Here is a 21,661-nt window from a genome sequence, read left to right as displayed (position 1 = left end):
TAGTAGGAGTGGGAGCCGACAAGGAAAACAGAAGTTCTGTTCTGTTCTGGAAGCAAAGCTCTTCTGCATCATCTCCTTGGGCCCATGTTGATTAGAACTGTGATTCTCTGAACCTCTACACCCCTAAATCCCTGCTGGGAGGGACAATGGCTAGTTTAAATAAGACAGCCCCCACCCTCCAGGAGGTTAAACTCTAACTGAAGAAATCTCCAATAACCTCAGTGAAGGGAGCACCACAGGCTGACAGGAAGCAGAGCTTCTGGCTGATGTGAGAGGCAGGCAGGGAAGGACCGTGTTTCATGGAGGAGGCTTCATTGGAATGGAACTTTAATGGATGAATTGTTTTTTAATTTCATAGATGGCCACCAATAACTTGAGATTTACATCGTCCTCAGAATAAACAAATGAGCACATGCTCCGCAATATATCCAGTATAACCATGATCCCTCCCCCAGGAAGGCTGGGACCAACCCTGCCAGGTCCTTGCCCACCCATGAACCTGTTAATGGGGCACAGGATTGGGCCATTCCAATTAATTGCCTTGATTAAGTCTATTGCTCACCTCTGTGGTATAGAGGGTAGGTAGGGCCTTGTGATTGACAGTCTCAGAGGTGAAGAAGTAGCAATTCTAGAAAGAAAAAGATGGTACACATTTTAAAAAAAACAAAAAAAAAAAAACAGTAACAGAAGTCTACAAGAAGCTCTGCTTCTCCAAGATCAAAGAAGCTGCCAATAGACAGCTTCTCCCCCGACTCGACAGACAGCTGGGAGTGAAAGTGCTTAACTAGGTTAGCAGCTGAGCTGCAAGGATTCACTGGCTACTGACTGGTGCTTTGGACCAGCTCCCTGGCTGGCCAGGGAGCAACCCACATGGCACAGCAGACCACTCCTGTCTCGCCCACTGATACCCTCTCCAATGTATTCCTGTACATCTTTCTGTTCTGCTTCCCACTCTCTCTGGTGAATCCTCACACCTCTGGCCTGTACCCCAGTTCTTGTATGCAGAAATAAATAAATCTTTAAAAAAAAAAATAAGTGCTCTAATCACAGGATGGACACAAAGGCAAGCGTCCCCTATCTTGGAAAGGCCTCCTGGAGAAGTGAGCCAGTGGACCCAGGGAGGAAGGGCCCAGGCAGGGATGCACGCAGCATGTGCAGAGGTGTGGAGATGGGAGGAGGCGCGGGACTGTCAGAACTGCAGGCAGCTCTCTGTCGCTGGGTTCTGAATGAGATAGGAGAGAAGAGGCTGAGAGGTTGGCTGGGGCCCAGTCACAGAGGGCTCATGCCCAAGGGCAGAAGGGGCCTGATAAAGAGTTAAGGAGAGGATGATTCGATCAGATTTGTGCCATGCAGAGAATGGGTTAGAAGGGCAGAAGCTGGAAGCAGGAAGTCAGTAGGGAGGTAACTGAGTAGTTCAGGCTTCAGATGGTGAGAGGGTCTGACAGACAACGCCATAGGCCTGGAGAAGACAGGATGGTTTTCGGAGCTAACCTAACAGAACATGGTAATTAGATTTGGAGAGAGGAATAAAGGACATCTGCCAGGCATACAGTTAATTGCATGTGTGGTGGTGGCCAGAACAGGGTTTTCTGCTTGGAGAAAAGCTGAGTCTTTTAAACCAGGTATCGGTCAGAGAGGATGAGGATTTTATAATGGTCAGGACTATAATTAACGCACTTTACTCAGTAAGCATTTTATGAGCATTCACATCATGCCAGCTCTAGTGTACACAGTGAACAGACATGGTGTTTTTTCTCATGAAGACTCTGGTTTAGTAGCAGTGGCGATCATTAGATAGACGGGTCCTCAGGCCAATTCTGAGTCATTTTCGTGGTTCTGAGCTGCCCTGCTATTGCTGTGCCCATCACCAGCTTTTTCCCATCTGCAACCCACCCCAGGGGAGACTGGGCCAGTAAGTGGGGATAGATCTTTGCAAACTTTTTCAGTGGAAACTCTCAGAATCCTCCCAAAACAGAACAGAATCCAATAGAAAGAACACTGGCCTGGGACTCAGCTGCACATTCTCCTTCCACCTCCCCTGTTTAAGTCACAGCTACTTCGCGCCTCAGTTTCATCATCTCCACAGTGGAGCTAACTGTCCATGCCTTTCATATCTCAGCAAACTCATGCAGATCACCTGAGGGAATTCCAGCAACTATTTGCAAACAATAAATTTCTATACATATTAGATCAGGGGTTGGCAGGTTTTTTCTTAAACGGCCAATTGTAGGGGCAGGAACGGGAACAGTGCAGGTTTTCTAATCCCTTGCAGACCAGGTAAAGGAGGAGTCAGAGTCCTCAGTGGTTTTGCAGGCTTTTATTAGGATTACCAGGTACACGGCAGGCAGGGATGCTGGGGGGCCGGGAGGCTGGCAGTCCTCCCAGCCCCCAGCAAATCCGCACTCTCTCTTGCGTTCTCTGCTTCTTCTGCTTCTTTTCTTCTCTCTTGGCTTCTCTTTGGCTTCTCCTCGGCTTCTTTTGGCATCCCCGTGACGCCGCCCTTAAAAGCACAGTCTTAGCCCAAGTGAATCCCATCCTACCTCTGCCCACACCCTATTCCAGGTGCCCGCCATCAGGCATGCATTCAGGACCGCAAGGATCCATCATCTATCCTGATGGCGGGAGGGCAGAAAAGCCTGACATTTTCTTTACCCTACGCCAATTAAACTTTCATCTTTGCAGGTCATACTGCCTCTACTCAACATTGCCATTGTAAATAACCACAAATGAAACACAAAGAGTGAACATGGCTATGTGCTAATAAAACTTTATATACAAAAACAGTAGTGAGCCAGATTTGGCTCATGAGCCATAGCTGGCCTTCTCCTGCTTTGGGTGATAGAAAGGCTTTAGGGTCTGCATAAGAGTGAGGAATGATGGGGCCTCCCTGGTTGGTGCAGGTGGTTAAGCGCAGCTCTTTGAAGCTGTCCGCAGCCTCTGCAGTGCCAGTTTGATCCCCACCGGCTGCAGAGATACCCACATGGCACAACAGACCTCTCCTGTCTCACCTGCTGCTCCCCTCAGCAGTGTATTTCAGTCAGTCTGCCTGTTCTGCTCCCCACTCTTTCTCTGGTGAATCATCTCACCCTCCCACACATCTGGCCTCTGGCTTGTACCCTGGTTCTTGTATAAATAAATAAATCTTAAAAAAAAAAAAAAAAAAAGAGTGAGGAATGTTGGCCCTCAGATCCAGAGCCTGGGAATTATGATCAGTAAAGGAAAGCAAAAGGGGGTAGACACTGATGATGGACAAGGCACAGTGATGTTTTGTACAGATATCCTGTGTTTAACCTTCAAACCAGTTCCTCACCCTGCATTTCAGAGATCAGGAGAACTAACCTCAAAAAAAGATGAAGTAATGATTCAAAGTGACGTTAGTGAGTGGCTGAGCTGGAGTTTTTAAGCAGGTCTCTTTAACTCCAAAGCCTAACAGTTTCTACTTTAAAACCCGTAGTGCCATGGGGCCAACCATGGACCCTGCTCCATCCCACCCAGTTTTTTTTGAGAAAGGGAAAAGTCTACTGACCCCAGAAATCTGTGTCAAGGGCTGGATTTCCACTGTCATACTATTAAGGGAAATTAGAAACACCCTTGATTTCATGCACAGAAAGCCCTACACCATAGAGCAGAATCTATGCCAGCCAAGATGAATGCAGGCGATGATTATGAAAATGACAATGAAGACTGAAAACCAGGCTGGGTGGAGTCCCAGGGATGCCAGGCCACCTCCTGGATTCTAAAGGAATCCTCCAGTTTTCCTAGTCTCATTTTCTCAGCCACAGATAGACTCCTGTGCTCAATTCCTGGTCTCTGAAGCCCATACTATCCTCCTCTCCTGCAGCAAATTAGTAATCACCTCAGCTGCCTCCTCCTCCCCACAGCTGGACCTGTGGCACCAGGGCAGTGTTCGACCCCCAGCAACCAAGGACTGAGTGAACAACTTGAGCTTTAGAGACACAGGCCAAGGGTCCCAAGACACAACAGCCACCAGCTCCGAGCCAAGGCTTGAATCTGGCTGACTCCAAGATCTGTTCTCTTCACCTCTGCTTGGCACAGGATCCTACCTGCATGGGGAGTGACCTGTCACCCCTTAGCCGGTGCACATCAAATAAATTTGATTTTACCTTCAAAATATAACTTGAACCCATCAACTTTTCTTCATCTCCACTGCCAAAGTCTTGGTCTAAGTCACCATCTTCTCATATCCTGACCCCACAAAAAGCCTCCTGTTTGGCCTCCTCGTTTCCACTCTGCCCCGCCCTACCCATCAGTCTTCTTCACACAGCAACATGGTGATCTCAGAGCACAACTCAGATCCCTGCTCTTAAAGCCCATGAGAAGATTCCATTCACTAAAATAAAGTCTGCTCTCTGTGCCATGACCCTAAGGGACCCTCAAGCTACAGGTTGTGGCCCATTAGCAAAATCAATCTAGAGAGCTGTGGACAAGTCACCTCCTCAGTTTCCTACCCTTTGAATGGGGAGCTAACAGTCCATACTCTAAGGGTCTTCTTAGTACTGACATTTTATAATTCTCATCTGGAACTGGAAGCGGGTGATCACTTCTGTCCAGTTTAAAGGATTTCTTTTTTTTTTTTTTTTTTTTTTTTTATAGAGGCATGTTTTCTTTGTTTGTTTGTTTGTTTTGTTTATACAAGCACTGGGTACAGTCAGAAGCACGGGAGGGTGAGAGAATTCACCAGAGCCAGAGCGGGGAGCAGAGCAGGCAGAAGGACCGAAGTGCACTGCTGAGGGGAGCAGCGGGCAGCAGGAGAGGTCTGCGCACCATGTGGGACCCTCCTCTGGTGGCCCGGGAGCAGCCGGGGATCGAACCGGCGCCGCAGAGGCCGCGGGCAGCTTCGCAACCCAGCGCTCAACCGCTGCGCCACCGGGGAGGCCCTGGTTTAAAGGATTTCTTTATTTCCCATATGGTCTCATTTGATTTGTGCAACAGCTCTCAGCGAAGCCAATCAGGCTCTTCTTGCCAATGTCATTTACATATTAAGCAAGTAAAATGTAGGCTTTTGCTCTAACAGACTAGCAAAACCAGGTCCCAAATCTAGGCTTTTGACTTCCACTTTCTTGCTTTTTTGAATAATACCACCCAAGTCTACCTGCCCTGGATGAGGAGATGAGGATTAAGTAGGAAATGGGACTTTCTCAGCTTATCTTGTCCTGGTCATGATGTTACTGCCTTACCCTCAGAGTCCAGTAGCTTGAGATCCTTAGCCACCAGCAGTGTGATATTGGCTAAATCAAATGGTAACTCACATGGGAATACCCAAACCTACCTTATATAATTCTCATGAGAACGCAAAGGCATGAAAAAGAACTTCTAGACTCTCTTTTATCTGAGCATTACTTGTGTGGTGTCCTAGATGCCCAGTTACTGAGGAGGGTGGCCTGGGGTTCAGAGTGGAGGGTCCTTCCTCATCCCCTGGACTCATCCCCTGACTCAGGAACCTGGAGGACTGAGGCTGTTTTCAGCGAGGAAGCACTGATCGGGGTCCCAAGCGACATCCCTCTTCAAAGTGCTGCCACCCTCAGTGTCAACCCCTGCACAGCCTACAGGATGTTGATGGACTTTGAGCAGCTGCGGCCAGGTAGGCACCCACCAATGGGCGAGGAACCGAGACTCCTGACTGGGGTGTGACCCAAATCCTGAGCCTGAGGCCATGGGAATTTACTAGTGAGGGGCCTGAAGGAAAGACAGGCCCCTCACCTGGGTGGATGTGGTGTTGTGGCTGTTACTCAGAAGGAAGTTAGATTGGCTCCTAGAACCTCTGCTGGAGCCTCATGAGGAGTACGCTCCTGAAACTGCTGAGGACCACATTCCCTAGCGCTTGGGATGGAATTCTGTCATTCAGCAAAAATGAACAGAGCTGTGCTAGGCTCTGGGGATACAAAGCCAGCTAAGATAGACACAGCCCCTGTGTTTTCATTAAAATGCTGAACTTAGTGTTCATAATTCCATTCAGTTTTTACAAGCACTTTCCAGTTCCCACAAGTGCCTTGACAAGCATTACCCATATTGAATGCATTAAACCGTCAAAGCAGGGCAGTGAGGTTAAGAGCTCAAGCCCCAGGCAAACGTCCTCGGTGTGAACTCCAACTTCACTTTTCCAGTTCCCCATTTTGTGATTTTTCCTAATGTTTCATTAGTAAAATGGAGAATAAGGAATTCTGAGGGTTAATTACTACAATGTCATGCTTAACGCAGGGCCTGGAGTAACTGCACACTGCTGTTAGGCTTCCTTTTTATGAAAAAGGAAACTGAAGTCCAAGAAGTAAATTATTTATGTGAGTCACTCAGCAAGGAAATGACAAAGCCAGGTGTTTTATTTAGGGTTCTCCTGAAAGCAGAGCTGAAACAAGGAACTGAAGGCAGATAGTTCACTTGGGAAATGATCCCAGGAAGCAGGGGTAAGGCAGTGGAGAGAGTGAGAGAGAGGAGGAAAAGCCAATGATTACTGTCATGGACATCAGGGACTCAGGCCTGCTGGGTGGATCTCTCTACAGACCTTCAGAGAAACCACCTCAGAATTAACCACAGCATGGCTGGAGGCTGGACCTGTTACCCACACACTCTTATCCCCCCATTGTTGGAGGATTACCTGCACACTGTGCACATCCATGAGCTGTCAGGAGCCATAGAAACCACCCAGTCTATCTCTGTCATGCGAATGAGGGAACTGAGGCCAAGAGATGTTGGAGTATGATAAACTCAGGTGACCAGCTGCTACTTGAGACTGGCTGAAAACCAGTGTCAGCTTCTCACAAAAGCAAATGCAGATTCTAACAGCTGAATCTGTGGTGGAGAAAGCCAGCAGGTGTGACCAGGGGCCTTTGCTCAAGTCCTAGTAGCAGACACTTTGATCACCTGTGTCTCGTCCCCTTTAGTCTCATCCCACTTCTGATTTGGCTGCAGCTGTGGTGGACACATGAGGGCCCTATGACACCTCAGGCGCCCATATTGCTTCTCCACTTCCCTGGTAGTGTGACAGGGGCCAGATCAGGTGAAACAACCTTATGATCTTGGCCCACAGTGAGAACTACATTTTATAGTGTAATCCAGTACACAGTTATATGAATATATATATATACACATATAAAATGAGATCAAAGTTTCATGCAACAGTTATACCCTGACTAGTTATGATGCACTCTGCTATTTTCAATTCTAATTTCCCTGAAGTAGCTACAAGCTATTGAAAGAAATGGGCCTATATAAAACCAGGTCCAAGACAGGGCATACCATAAGCATCATTAGAGCCTCAGTGCTGTGGGGCACATGGGGCAAGGGGAGGGGGTGGAATTCTTTGAAGGTCTCACTAAGGAAGCTGCACTAGAGCTGTGCTTTGGTAGATGGGATTTCAAAAGCAAGGCAAATAGAATAAACAAAACATTGCAAAGGAAATAACCTAAGCAGAGACTTGAGAACATAACAATAGGGACAACAATGAAGCATCCATGTAAAGTCCTTTACACAGCAGGGTCTAAATAACCTGCTGGACCAGCATGGACTCCAAGTTGCCCAGCCCTGGCAGGCACCTGGGGTGTTGTAGAAGTTTGGGGGGCATTAGGAGAAGAATGAGCAATGCTGAAAGGTCCAAGAAGGCTCAGCAGCCAGGTTCTAGGTCCCTCTTAAGCCTGAGGACTCCACCTCTTGCGCTAAAATAGTAAGATTCCAGGCTGGAAATCCCTGAGCTATTTTATAGGTTTCCTGGGCTTGACTTGGGTCTCTTCCTGCCTCTACAGGGGATTCTGTCATTCAGAATGCATCCAACAGTGGAGTTGGGCAAGCAGTCATCCAGATCGCCGCGGCCCTGGGCCTGAGAACCATCAATGTTGTCAGAGACAGGTGCGTGGAAAACCTAATCCCAGAACTGGATTTGGGCCCTTCTACTTCACATCCCTGAGGGCGCCCATGTCTCCACCAGATGGCGCCCTGGCATCAGCAGGCTCTTATCCTGCAGGAAGCAGCTCGCTCCAGATCAAGTGAGCTGCAGAAAATGAGGTGGCTGTGGGTATAGGGTGAGTGAATAATTGCAATGTAAAGGGAGGGGAAGAAAGTGGAGACGGCCCTTACTGAACAACTAAGAGATTTTGATGTTGCGGTGTCCTTGTTCAGGTTCCACATGTTGCGTCAGCAACACCATTCTGATAAAGAAGAGAAACAGGAGTTGTGGAGCAGGCTGTGGGATGCAGGATGCAAGAGCAAGATCCTGGCCTTTTTATTGACAGACGGATGGGTCAAATTGAACATTGGATTTTGGACTTTAGGGAGAGTGAGTCCGCTGATATACTCCTGACCCCCACCCAGGCTCCAATCTTATTAACAAGGCATTCCACTGATCAGTCCCTGAATGGCAGAGCACTTCAGTCAATGCCTGCCCCCATTTGCGCTCAGAGCTATTGTACCTGCTCTTGTCTAACTCGAAAGGAGCCTTGTATGCTCTGCCCACATTTTGAGACTCTTGTCTTGAGATAACCCTGTGTTTTCAAAACCACAGTTCATATTTAGGAATGTTCTAAAGTTATTTTAGTCTTTCTATGAACTGTCTACCTCATGGCCTTTCTCCCTTGCATTTGTGTGGTACATTGAAGTGCACTAAATACAGATGTGACGGAGATGGGGCAGGCTTGTCATCTGGAAGTTTCAGAGGAAGCGAGCATTCAGGAAAACACAGCAAGTTGGCAACAGACTTTAGTTTCCTGAATTGTTCTCTTTCCTTCAGGTCATCCAGTTTCTTTAGGCTTCACGGTCCACTGTGGTCATGTCTGTCACAGAAGTCCAGTCTTAGGAAGAGAATTGATATTTATTTCAGTTAACCATCCCCTCAGTTGCATGAACAAAAATTCTGTTTGCTTTGACTAAAGGGGCCCAAGAGCCTCCTGGGCTGGAGTATATTTATGAAATACTCTGAGGAGCCCCTTGAAGGGGGGGGGGTTGATAAATGGAGCACATCTTTTCTGCAGAAGAAAGTGAAGTGCAATGACTTCTCCTGGGCACAGGTGGTTTCTAGTTTCCTCGAGCTGGCAGAAGCTATAGAAATCACTCAGCCTTGCTCTCTCATGTCAGTGGGGAAACTGAGACCAAGGCATGTTAGACTATGATGAAATAGAGTGGCTAGCGCCTGTTCAACGCCTGGCTTAATCCTGATGAGCCAGGCTCAGCTACCCACAAGGAGAAGCTCACAGTCCCATGGATATGGCAGCAGTGTCTCGGGGCCTCAGTGCTAAAAGCCAGCACGTGTGACCAAGGAAGTTGGATTGTGTTTGCTTTCCAGACCTGATATCCAGAAGCTGACCGACAGGCTGAAGAATCTGGGAGCTGAGCATGTTATCACAGAAGAGGAACTGAGAAAGCCCGAGATGAAAAACTTTTTTAAGGTACCTAGGATGAGGGGCATTGCACCTCCATTCCATGCTTATCTCCCTGAAGTAGTTTTGATTGGAATTAGAAAAACTGGGAACTAGCCCATTGTTCCTCTCAGAATCTTCCCTATGTCACTTATGGAAGGATGGAGCCTATTCCCTCAGTCGGGGTACAGCATACAGTAGGTGCTGTGAGGGAGGCAGGAGAGACAGACTAAATTAGGAGACGCCGTATGATTTATAGTTTGAATATCTGTGATGGGTCACATCAGCCACAAAGCCGATATAAATCTCAAGTCTGGGAAGGGAACTGAGGAAACTGAGACACAGAGAAGGAAGAGAAAAAGAACACTTCTGAAGCACTTACCTTACATTTTATCTGACAATTCTCACAAAATCTCTACAGAGGCCTCCCTGATGGTGCACAGGGTTAAGTCTCAGCACTATAAAGCTATCTGCAGCCACTGCAGCACGAGTTGGGACCCAGCCACAGAGCTAACCCACATGTCGCAGCAGACCTCTCCTGTCTCACCTGCTGCTATCCTCCACAGTGTATTTTAGTCAATCTGCCTGTTCTACTCCCCACTCTCTGTTTCTGGTGAATCCTCTCACCCCCCATACCTCTGGCCTACATCCCAGCTCTTGTATGCATAAACAAATAAATCTTTTTTCAAAATCTCTACAGAGTAGGTAGTATATATTTTATAGACTCAGAAAAAGTAAGACTTGACCAAGGCCACATGGGAATAAGTGGGAGCTTTCCTAAAGTCAGAGCCTCTTAACTTTCCAGAACATTCATTCCCAGAATGCTCAGTGAGTAACCAACCACATTTCAGACACTTTGCACTGAAATCTCTGAAGAGACCAGAGATACACAGTCACTGTTATGTGTTAAGAACACATTCTCTCGAGAATATTTCTGAAGTTGAAGGTCAACATGTCTAAGATAAATTGGGTTGTAAGTGCCAAGGAGAAAAGCATTTGGGGAAATGAAGAGGAATCATGCTGTTTGTCTATCCTTCCCCAGAGGTGAGCTTTGAACTAAATCCCAAAACAGATAGCAGGATTAAGTTGGTAAAGAATAGACACTTTCTGGGCAGAGAAAAAAGAATTAGAAGACAAAAACATCTCATTTCTTCCATTGCCTCCTCCTGACATAGCCTTTGGGCCAAGAAAGTGCTGTTTAGAGTAAGCTTCCAGAGTGCTAGATCCCTCACCACAGGTTCCTTCTGTTCCTTCTGTTCCAGGACGTGCCCCAGCCCAGGCTGGCTCTCAACTGTGTAGGAGGGAAAAGCTCCACGGAGCTGCTACGGCAGCTAGCGTAAGTCCTGCTGGCCTGTAGGGCCAGTTCCCGCACTCTCTGCAGGCCATTAGTTGAGAGGACCGTAATTACCCAAGTTCCAATGGCCAGCATGAGCCAAGGGTCTGGGACCAAAGTTAAAGCCCATTACCTGGACATTTCCTTTCGCAGCCTCCTCCTTTATAGATGACCAGGCCCATCCAGCCTTTTTTTCCCAAGAGACCCCAGAAGTAGATTGCTAAGCTCTCTGATAGGGGAATAGCTAAGGATTCATAAGCCGGGGGCATCTTTTTTTTTTTAAAGATTTATTTATTTATGCATACAAGAACTGGGGTACAGGCCAGAGGTGCATGGGTGAGAGGATTCACCAGAGAGTGGGGAACAGAACAGGCAGACTGACTGAAATACACTGCTGAGGGGAGCAGGGGGCGAGTCAGGAGAGTTCTGCTGCGCCATGTGGGTAGTTGCCTGGCTGGCCGGGGATCCAACTCATGCTATAGTGGTTGCGGATAGGTTCATAGGTTGCATCTTAACCCCTTGCACCACCAGGGAGGCCCCCATCTCTGACAGTTTTAACATCTTATTTGAAAGTAATTATAAACCCCACCAGGGGCATCTTTAAATGATACTTAGTCCTAACTTATTAACTTTTAAAAATAAATTATAATTTTAGAACACTGTACTATTATACAACTACAAGATATTTTGAAAGTATATAAAACTACAAAGGAAAACTGAAGCACAAAGTTTCCTGTCATCCTACCTGCGAGAAGCAGTCAACCATGTGGCAGTGCCTCCTTCCATTCTTTTTTTCCTTTAATGTTAACTTTAGAGGGCCTGAAAGGATACTGCCCTACTACTACAGAAATTCCCTCCACCCCATCAGCTGACACATAGTTGCCAGCACTCACTAGCTTCAGGGTACAGAGATGGCTGAGATCCTGAGGAACCCTCTAGAAGTCATGGGCTAAGTGGGAAGATGAGTCTCATATGCAGAAATCCCTGGGCATTCACTATGTACCAGACTGTGCTGAACACTTGATATACCCTTCCACAACCACTAAGGCAAGGGGTACTATTCCAGTCCCCATTTATACAAGGCCCAGAGAGGGTATTCACTTTACCTGAGGTTGAGGATGCAGGAGAGCTGGAATTGACCCCACAGTAACCCAAGCCTTATCGTGACTCCTGAGCACACCTTATCAGCCCTACGCCAGGCAGCATCCAGGGCCACCTGCGATCCCATCTCTCAGAGGAGGGGGAAGCTTTGCTCAGCAACAGAAAGGCTGGGTTCAACTTTGGAGCCCACTCCCCTGGAGCAGACCAGAGTAGCACTGCTAGAGACCTCAAGTGTATAGTTCAACCCTGTGTAATGTTTAATTTTTGCAACGGAATCAAATAGTGTTGAATTATGGCAATATTTGCACGTTGGGAATAACTGTATGCCCACACTCTACAACTGCTACTTCAAAGCTGTTGATAGATTTTACACCTATCACATTTAAAATTTTACATCATATTTAAATTTTTCATGGTTTTCATTTATCATGGTTACAGGTAAAACTGGGATGGGGGAATATAATTTTTATGGGAATTTTGATGTGAAAAGAAACTAGTCATTTATTTATAATATAAACTTGATGCAAAAAGTGTTTTTCAGACCTGGCATTCCTAATGTAAGATGTGCCTTTTTTTAATTTTTAATAACAAATTTGGATGTAGACTGAAATGCTCAATAAAATGAAGGTCGAGGATTGAAAAAAAAAACCAAACTTCTGGGTTCAAGTCTCAGCTCTGCTACTTACTAGCAGCGGACCTATGAAAAGTTAAATAATACGTGTGAGACAGCCCAGGCTTAAGCCCTTTCTGCCTCAGCAGTTTAAAGGACACAGGATGACACATAAATCACTGTACAGATCGGGGTGATCGTCAGTTTTCTCCTCTGCCAAATGAGGGTAATGACTATGCTCCCTTAAGGCTACTATGAGGATTCATTCAACCCATAGGTGTAAAACGCCCCACCCTGTGCCTGACACCCAGTAACCACCCTGTAAATGTTACCTGTTTGATCTACTGAGTGTAGTCAGGGAGCAAGGGGATGAGCTGATACCCACAGGAGCTACTTGCTAGAGCAGGTGACCACTGAGGGGAGCAAAACCAAACTACCTACCAGCTTCAGAGCCAGAGTCGCTACCTCACAGCCGCTTCTTCCATTTTGTAGTTAATAGAGTGTCCCTTGTCCCAAAATGTGCCTCAGGTCAACAAACTCCTATAAGAGCCAGAGAGTGGAGAGGGGAATGCAGGTGTTCACTCAGGCATGAGGAATCCTAACTTATAGCTCCTGTCTGCAGTGCTGTCCAGCTCTACCCAGCTCACAGGTATGCTGGCAAGGCACTGGCATGGGTCTGGACTCCTCGCTTCATCTGCAAATGCTAATTCCCAGGAAAAGTGAGAGGACAGTAGTTGTACAGCTGAGGGATGGTGAGGACGACGGCATAGAGGAAGGTGGCGACTGTCTTGTCAGGACCTGTTCCCTGACACCCCCTCAACAGTCAAACAGGAGAGAGGCTCAAACAGCTTTTCTCAGCAGAGCGGCTTCTTTGTAGCACCTCATCCAAGCCTGTGTCAGGCTAGATGGGCAGGTTAGAGTGGGGGCATCCCAGCCCTGGCTGAGTGAGCATTGGGTCATCTGGAGGAGTGCATGTATGTTGTTTTTACGTAGATCCTTGCCCCTTGGTTCATTAAGTCTGGGGTTGAGCCTAGGAATCTGTTTTTTGAAACTTCCCCCTGGATTCTGAGAGCCAGGTTTAGGAACCAGGGTTGGAATAGAAGTGCCAGGACAGGCACAAGAATGGCTCATCTCTGCTGCTCTCACTCTGTCCTTTCCGGACTCTCCAGGCCTGGAGGAACCATGGTGACCTACGGAGGGATGGCCAAGCAGCCTGTCACAGCCTCGGTGGTAAGTCAGTGGGGGCGGTATGCCTGGAGATGGGCCCGGACCCCATAGTTGTCTAAACTCAGGCCACAGTCCTGTCTCTGGGGAGGAATGTGTACCTTAAATGCTACCCGAAATTACTGCCCTCGGAGCCCCAGTATGTCCTTCCTGTGTCCACAGAGCCTGCTCATTTTTAAGGATCTCAAACTTCGGGGGTTTTGGTTGTCCCAGTGGAAGAAGGACCACAGTCCAGGTGAGTGGATGATGACCCCATTGCCAAAAGCCACACAAGAGGGCAGTGCCTACTACATGTCACCAGCCCCTTAAACCCTGGAGAGCTGATGGGTCCTCAGCCCCACAATAGGATAAAGCAGATCACCTCTAGCCGCAGCTGCAGTCAGCAGTTACTAGACTACAGTGTCTACGGCAGGGGCAAGGGGCAGAGTATTGAAGAAGGCAGACGCTGCCCTGCCTGAAAAGCTGACACTGGGAAGAGTGTCCTGGAAGACAGCCACCTGAAAAGAACAGACTCTGGAGCCAGCCCCTGTGGGCCCAAACCCTGCTTGCACCATGACTGCTTATAGGTTCTGCCAGACGTAATGGCAGAGCTAAACAGGTGACTGCACCTCCATCTCAGCATAATAGTTCAAACTACTGTCAGCCCTGTTTGACAGGGGGAAACCAAGGCTCAGAGCACTGAGTGGCTTGTTATTCCCACCCAAGGAATGGTACAGGCCGGTATGCAAAAGTCCATCAGAGAGAGTCAGAAGCTGCACAGTTAGGTTGTGAGCAGATTATGAAAGGCCTTATAAAACTTTCTGAGGAGTTAAGACTCCATCTTCCAGGCTGGTGAGGAGCCATCTAAGTGTTTTAAGCAGGGGCTTGACCAGATTTGAACACAGAAATGAATGTATGTCTGAAAAAATGCTTCTCCACCAAGGCCTTTTTTGGGTCCTTAGCAGGAGACAGGCCCTAGAAGGGGATGTTGGTGGCCTCAACTTGTGGGGCTCTAGGGATATCCTGGGTTCCAGGGAAGCTCCTTCCCTAAGCCAGGCTCACATGTTCCACATCAGTTGGCACTCCAGGCAAGCCACCTCGGCCTGTGCCTCTCCTGGCTTCACTGCCGCAAAGTAATCCTGCTCTTCCCCGCCTCTTACACTCAGGGTTACAGAGCCCAGTCAGGTTCTGTGGGTCTGAGCCAGCAAAGCCACCACTCTGCCTTCCCGTTGGCTCCACTCCTGGGGCCACTCCCCAGACTCCTCTGCACACCCTCATGGTCCTGAACACAGGCAGGGACCAGGCTGCCTCTGCAGTCACCCTATCTGTGGCCACACCAGGACTCTCAAGGCTTTCTTGGGGCTCAGTGCCAGCTCCTGTTGCAAGGGTTGCCTGTCATCTCCTGAGTCCTGCTGCTGCTCCCTGTCTGACTTCCTCCAACCTCCCACAGACCAGTTCAAGGAGCTGATCCTCACGCTGTGCGAGCTCATCCGCCGGGGCCAGCTCACGGCCCCCGCCTGCTCTGAGGTCCCACTGCAGGACTACCAGCGTGCCTTGGAGGACTGCATGAAGCCCTTCATATCTTCAAAGCAGATTCTCACCCTGTGACAATCCCAGAGGAGCCAGAGAGAAGTGGGAGGGGAGACAGATCAGCAGACCTGGTTTCAGGCCCCTCTGCTGGGCTCAGCCTTCCCCAGACAGCTTTTTTCACCATCACTCCCAACTGGGAGATTGCGAAGCTAGCCGACATGTCCCCAGGACCAGCCTCGGGGTATCTAATAAAGTCTGAACTTGCCCAAACAAAGCAAACAGAAATCATCCTCTTAGAGGAGGACTGTCGCAGGGCACCTGCCACCTCCCAGTGCTCAGAAGCCCCCTTGTTGCCTGTCTTCCATTTGTCTCCGGCCATCATTCCTTCACCACTCTGAAAGCAAAGCCGGGTTACATACAAAGGCAGTAAGACACACATCTACCCTCAAGCTGCCCAGGCCCTCTAAGGGAAATCTTGTGAAGATTGGACTCACTTCTGAGGAGTGAATACCAGGCTGAGGGACAAGGCAGTGGGTCTCAGGCAGCTAGCCCACTGTCATGGAAGTCCTTCCTAACCAGGGAGCTGGCTGGCACACCAGCCGTTCTCAGGCGGAGGTCATTTTAGCCCCACGGGACATCGATCATGTCCAGGGACTTTTTTTTAAAGATTTATTTATGCATACAAGAGCAGGGATACAGGCCAGAGGTGTGGGGGGTGAGAGGATCCACCAGAGACAGAGTGAAGAACAGAGCAGGCAGAATGACTGAAATACACTGCTGAGGGGAGCAGCAGACGAGTCAAGAGAGGTCTGCTGCGCCATGTGGGTTGCTCCCTGGCTGGCCGGGGATCGAACTCGTGCTGCAGAGGCTGCAGATTGCTTTACAGGCTGCATCTCAACCCCTTGTGCCACCAGGGAGGCCCTCCAGGGACATTTTTGATTGTCTTAATGAGAGGGTGCTAGTGGGTAGAGGTCAGTGTTGGCACTCAGTGGGTAGAGGTCATTGTTGTTCATGGTGCACAGAACAAGCTCACGCCAAGGAACTAGCCAGCCCATAATGTCCACAGTGCTGCTGTGAACCCCTGCATTAAACTGGTAATCCCCCAGTAATCGCCACAGTGATTAGTGCGCTAAAGTAGTCACATATGAGATGCTGTGAGTGCGCAACTGAGGTGTTACCCTAGACCTGGGTCAGGGGAGCCTTCCTGAGGTGAAGCTTGAAAGTGGGCCCTGAGAAATAGGCAGCTTTATTCAGACTAAGATTTTGCTATTCTGTAACTTTTTAAGTTTTGCTTGCTAATCCATTCACCCAAAGAACTAGAGACTTTGGGCATCTCCCTTATCACCTGGTCCTCTCTGTCCCTTAGCTCAGGAGCCTCATTCAAGGGGTATGACTGAGTGCCTACTGTGTGCCTGAGGACAGAGGTGCTGATTGAGAGATGGGCTGACCAGCGAGCTGCCTAGACGTGACAGTATGCAACAAGGCTGCTAACATGGAGGCGTTCCGAGGGCTATGGGACACCACTTATCTGCTCGAGGGCCAGAGGAAGGCTTCCCAAGGAAGTTGTCACAGAAGATCTGTGAAGTCCAAGCAGGAAAATTGCACCAAGCTAAGCCTGTAGCACACATATGAGTTTGGTGGCCTTAGAGGGCTGACACAGGAACTGCCAACAGCCCCATGTAGCCGCTACCTGAGATGTAGGAGGCTGTGAGGAGTGCAGTGTGCGTGGTGAGCCAGGGTCAGAGCAGGAGGGTCATGAAGTCAAAACTTACTCTTAGGGCCTGGAAGGCACAGAGGAATTGTAGGCAGCAGAGCGATGTGGAAAGTGGCTCCAGTTTAGTTATATGAAACTTGTGCAGCTGCTCCCGGCATGATCCTTTGCCTTTGCCAGCATCTTGTGTGTCCTCTGGAGAAAAGAACTCAGGTTCAGTCTGGGTTGGGAAAGATTTCTCACCTTATAAACCTGAGTACAGGGTCAGCCCCTACCAGCCCTAATGCCTCCCCCATCCCCAGTTCCCAGCCCCAGTTCTTGAGGTCAGTGCAAGGGGTGATTTTTATAGATACTCTGTGTGGACAAGGGAAAAAGCCCAAGAGAGGGGTGATGCTAACCACTACAAGAGTGATAGGAAAGATTGGTTTTTCGAGGGACATTCTCAAGGTTGGGATCTAGGGGGAGTGCCGAGCCTGGGGCCATAGTAAGGGAGCAGCCCCTGGTAGGGTCTGCCAGAGGAGGCAGACAGGAGGGAGGGAGGTTCCTAACACCAGGTTAGAGGTCTCCTGGAGGGGCTGCAGTGTCTTGAGAATGACTGATAGGGGTCAAAGATGACATCTGACTGCACTTTAAAAGGTGATTACAATTTTCTCAGGAAGGGCAAGGAGTCAAGCAGCACTAAGGGAGCAGATTAAACAAAGTTACAGAGGCAGGACATTTATGTTAGAATCTTCTCATATTCCCCAAATATCCATTCTCTTCCCAATAATTAAAATGAATGACCCTTAGGTGGGCACTTGGTAGGCTGGAATAAACACTTTCCCTGTCGCCCCTAGAGGAGACAGGTCTGTCCCATGTGAATCAGCACAGGTGATAGGTGTCCATTTCTTAGGGACCTCTTTCAAATATTAGCTGACACCATTCCTGGACCTTTTCTTCCCCTTCCAAGTTCTTCCTGGCTGGGATACAGACACAATTTCTAGAATTTGCACAGTCATCTTTGACCATGTTAAGAAGCACACAGCAACAAAATCAAAGGAGTCTGGGTTCCTGACACCCAGAAGACTGGTTTTACCTGAGAAAGAAGTTTCTATTTAAGTTCCTAGTATTTGGGGTTCCTCTGAACCTAATAATAACTGATAGACATTCTGTGATTTAATATACATTGAAATTGAGTGACTCAATCTGAAAGTGGAAAAGTAAATTATGGCAGTTTGTGATCCCAGCTAAGAAATTTGGACTTTATCCTGTTGGCAGTAGGGAACAAAAAGTTCCTGAGCCAAAAGATCAAAACTGCTTTGGAAAAATCCCTCTGGCAGCAGGTTGGGGAACAATTTGGAGAAATGAGGCACTAGAGAAAGATAAAACCAGAAACTTTCTAGCTTCTGAATTTCAGATAAGTAAAACCCCCCTGAATTTCAAAGAATGAAGTAGGGATTACCAACATTTAACAGGCCTGCGGGGGAAGACTGAAACAAAACAATGTTAAAGGAGAATCTGACTTAAAGTAGATCACCTTTTCCATGCTTCACAAGTGTAGAAGATTGTTTTTTTATTTTCCTGCTGAGTAATCTCTGTAAAGGGGCCACTCCTCTGGCCTGCTAAGTAAACAATGTCCTTTTTAAAGACTAAAGAAAAGAAGGCTTGGCTTCAGAAGACCAAAAGAAGACAAATAAGCATTACCTGCTAACACAAAGCTTGGGCACACCTGAAGCCCTGAGGCTCACAACTCTGGCCCCCCCCTGTTGTCTTCTGGGAGCATCCAGCGGTGACTACCTACACCCACTGCCTTGATATTGATGATTGACTTGTGTCTTGGGAGATGAGATTATAATAAAGTCTGCTTTCCTCGGGGAAAGAATGAGGTCCAGAAGAAAAAGGTTCTTGATAAACCTTGGGTATCAGGCATCCCTGTTCTTGTGCCTGGAAGCTCTTAGCAGCACCCACTAGCCCCATGCTTCTTGGTGGGTGCCATGCACTGGGATAAGGCACTGGGCCCAGCCAGAGCAGCTGGGAATGGTGGAAAAGAGAGAATCAGTCCTGGCACAGCACCTGCCTGCATCTGAAGGCAGGAAAATCCTGGGAAGACAGCAAAGCTAACCTAAAGGTAAGTGGGAAGGAAAATTTCTCTATGTCCATAACCCTTTGCCGTGGACAAGCACTTTCATTTTTGCAGTGGAAAAGGATTTGATTTTTACAATGCCTCTGATCATTGAGGTTTTAACATCACAGTTTCACAGAAGAGGAAGCCCCTGAGAGAGGTGAAGTGAGCTGCTCACAGAGCATGCAGCAGAGCTGCCACCAGAAGCCAGATCCCCTGACCGTCTCTGGTCACCCATACCAGTCAATCCCAATTATTTTGGCCCAGTAGCTGGCCTTTCAGCTTCCTTTTCTTTTTTTTTTTTTTTAACTTTTTAATTTTGTTCAATAAGAATTGACATGTAATCAGAAGAGAGTTGAAATTGCCCTATGTCTAACAGAGAAGCATAAAAAAGGGTTAATAGGGAGGGATGCCATTGAAGACCATATAAAAGAGCTTTTTATAAATAATTTAAACAATAATTATGTGAAAAGCCCTGTCATAGGTGCTAGGTTTACAGCAGGAAGAAAAACAAAAAACATGGCATTAGTGGAGGAGAAAGACAACAAGCAAGTGAATAAAAAAACAGGGTAATTAGAGTCTGATAAGTGATGGGAAAGACAAAAGTTAAAAACCCTGATATGCAAAGAATATGGTGAGGCCTGAACTAGCTTAGAAAGTAGAAAAGTAAAAGGATCTGTGACCATTTGGAAAAGTAAATCAACAGGACAGACTGAATGTCGTGGTTGAAAGAGGTACTTTGGTACCTTGCTGGGTAGAGTTCCCGAAGAGGGAACTAACTCAGAAGAGGAGCAGGTTTTGGAAACAGGCATTTCTCCTCTATGGGCTCTCTTTCTCATCTGTACAAAACAGGTTGACAGACTAGATGACAATCCAGGTTAACACTAGTTCTTATGAATATTATGATCCTCACATCTTAGTAACTTCCAAATGGATCAAAGACTATAATAGAAAAATAAACCCTAAAAGTAACCAATGAGCCACAGGACATTTAAAAAACAAAACCTCAGAGTGAGAAAGGCCTTTGAAGTTACATCACAAAATTCAGAACAAAAGAAAAAGGATGGATAAATTTAATCCCATAAATACCTAATGTTTTAACATGACAAAAAAAAAAAAACCACTGGGCAAAGTCAAAAGTCAACAAATATTTGGGAAAAAATATTTGCAACTCATTTGGCAAAGAGCTGACTACCCTAATATGCAGTGAGCTCCTATGAATTAGTAAGGGAAAAATGGGCAGAAGAACAAAGGGAAATAAATCTCTTAAGCATATGAAATGAGGCTCACTACTCAAAATTTAACTACCCTGAGAACCAATTTTCAGCTATCAGATTGAGAAGATCATAAGATTTGATAACAGTATTGATGAGATAGGGAAATCGGGAGACTTGAGCAATATCTATAAAAACCCCAGGGCTGACGCCCTTTGACTCAATTGTCTTACTGCAAGTAATAGATCCTGCCTACAGGTACATACAGAGTAACACACTTCTGGAGTTGTAACAAAAGATTAGAAACTATTTCAATGTCCTTCTCTAGGGCACTGATTAATTTGTTACGCATAAAGTGGCATATAATGATCCACAATATACCATTCTTCCTGAGTAAGTTCCTTTTGTAGTCTTAGGGAGTGATTTTTCGAAATAAAGTGCAGAATTGTAATGTATAGTATACTTCTGTGTTTGATATGTGTAAAATACCTGGGAAAGCACATTTAAAAACTGATTACTTTGTCTCTGGGGAGGGACACTAGGCTACCAGAGACTTGACTGTGTATCATTAGAACTAGTGAATGAATTATCCTTTCTAGATATAATTTAATAAATGAAAATAGCAAAGAAAATTCTTTTGTGGTTCTAGGTAAATTGGGCTAGTGAAAAGGAAACCAGTATGTATTGAGCTACCACATTCCAGACGCTGTTCCGCGCACTGCCACAGGCACGACCCCAGCCCGTCACCCTGGCGGTCCATCGAGATGGGATAAATTAATTTTTACAAATTAGAAAATAGGTGAGATTGGTCAGTGCCGAGCCTCGTCTAGCTCCAAAGCCCCAGCCTTCACTTCCCACTCTGCTTCCCTTTAAGCAAAGTGTCCTGCTTTAAAAACAGTGCTGGTGTCCCGGGCCGGGCCCTGCGCCGCGCCGGAGCGGCCTGTTCCACGCGCTTCTCGTGTGATTCCAGGCCGGCTCTGGAAGGCTGGAATTCCGATCCCCTTTCACAGAGAAGCCCAAGCTCAGCGCGGCGCGCAGCGAGCTCAAGGTCACAGGCACTGAGACGTTCAGAAGCAGGTTTAATCCCCGAGCTCCTGCTCAAAATCGAAACCACCCCCGGTTCAAAGGACAAAAGCCGGCGCGCTCGCCCGGCCGGGACGGCCCGGACACTTCCGGGGGGAAGGGCGGAGGCAGCGGCCTGCGGAGGGCGGGGCGGGCCCCGCCGCGGCGAGCGCAAGAGGACGAGCCGGGGGTGCGGCCGGCCCCGCCTGTCGATCATCGGGCCCCGCCTCGCGCCGGCGCGCCCCCGGACAAGCCCCGCCCACACCCCCGGCCTGGCGGGAAGCGAACGCGCGCTCCCTCCCGTTACCCTCCGCCTGAGGGGAGGGCGGGGGAGGCGGGAGGCGCGCGCTCGCGACCTACGTGCTCGCGTACGTCGCCGGGGTTCGGCTACGTCCGTCCCGCCGCCTGCCCGTTGCCGCCGCCGTCGCCGTCGC

At 47.9% G+C, this 21,661-nt stretch overlaps 1 protein-coding gene and 1 long non-coding RNA gene across 4 annotated transcripts in view; one reads left to right on the top strand and one right to left on the bottom strand.

Annotated features, from left to right (window-relative positions):
• The window catches only part of MECR (mitochondrial trans-2-enoyl-CoA reductase), a 33,702-nt gene extending 12,632 nt beyond the window's left edge, over positions 1-21,070 (top strand). For 2 of the 3 annotated variants that reach the window (XM_037501344.2, XM_037501343.2), the window contains exons 4-10: positions 5,459-5,602; positions 7,758-7,860; positions 9,290-9,392; positions 10,625-10,698; positions 13,576-13,636; positions 13,793-13,865; positions 15,060-21,070. In XM_037501344.2, coding sequence (XP_037357241.1) covers positions 5,459-5,602; positions 7,758-7,860; positions 9,290-9,392; positions 10,625-10,698; positions 13,576-13,636; positions 13,793-13,865; positions 15,060-15,217 — 716 coding nt within the window. In that variant the 3' untranslated portion in view covers positions 15,218-21,070. The remainder of the gene's footprint in view (positions 1-5,458; positions 5,603-7,757; positions 7,861-9,289; positions 9,393-10,624; positions 10,699-13,575; positions 13,637-13,792; positions 13,866-15,059) is intronic. The other variant, XM_037501346.2, reaches the window with a different exon arrangement.
• On the bottom strand, positions 160-21,625 carry LOC129145090 (uncharacterized). The gene is made up of 3 exons (XR_008550144.1): positions 21,588-21,625; positions 16,912-17,045; positions 160-628 (listed from the first exon to the last, which is right to left on the bottom strand). It is a non-coding gene; the product is annotated as an uncharacterized LOC129145090 (long non-coding RNA).
• Positions 21,626-21,661: the final 36 nt, after the last annotated feature.

The sequence above is a fragment of the Talpa occidentalis genome, unplaced genomic scaffold (assembly GCF_014898055.3).
Source record: "Talpa occidentalis isolate TD23 unplaced genomic scaffold, MPIMG_talOcc4v2.1 talOcc4.9, whole genome shotgun sequence".
In the NCBI taxonomy this organism is placed as follows: domain Eukaryota; kingdom Metazoa; phylum Chordata; class Mammalia; order Eulipotyphla; family Talpidae; genus Talpa; species Talpa occidentalis.
Note: the sequence above shows the minus strand (reverse complement) of the source record. Positions and strands in the feature narration are given on the sequence as shown.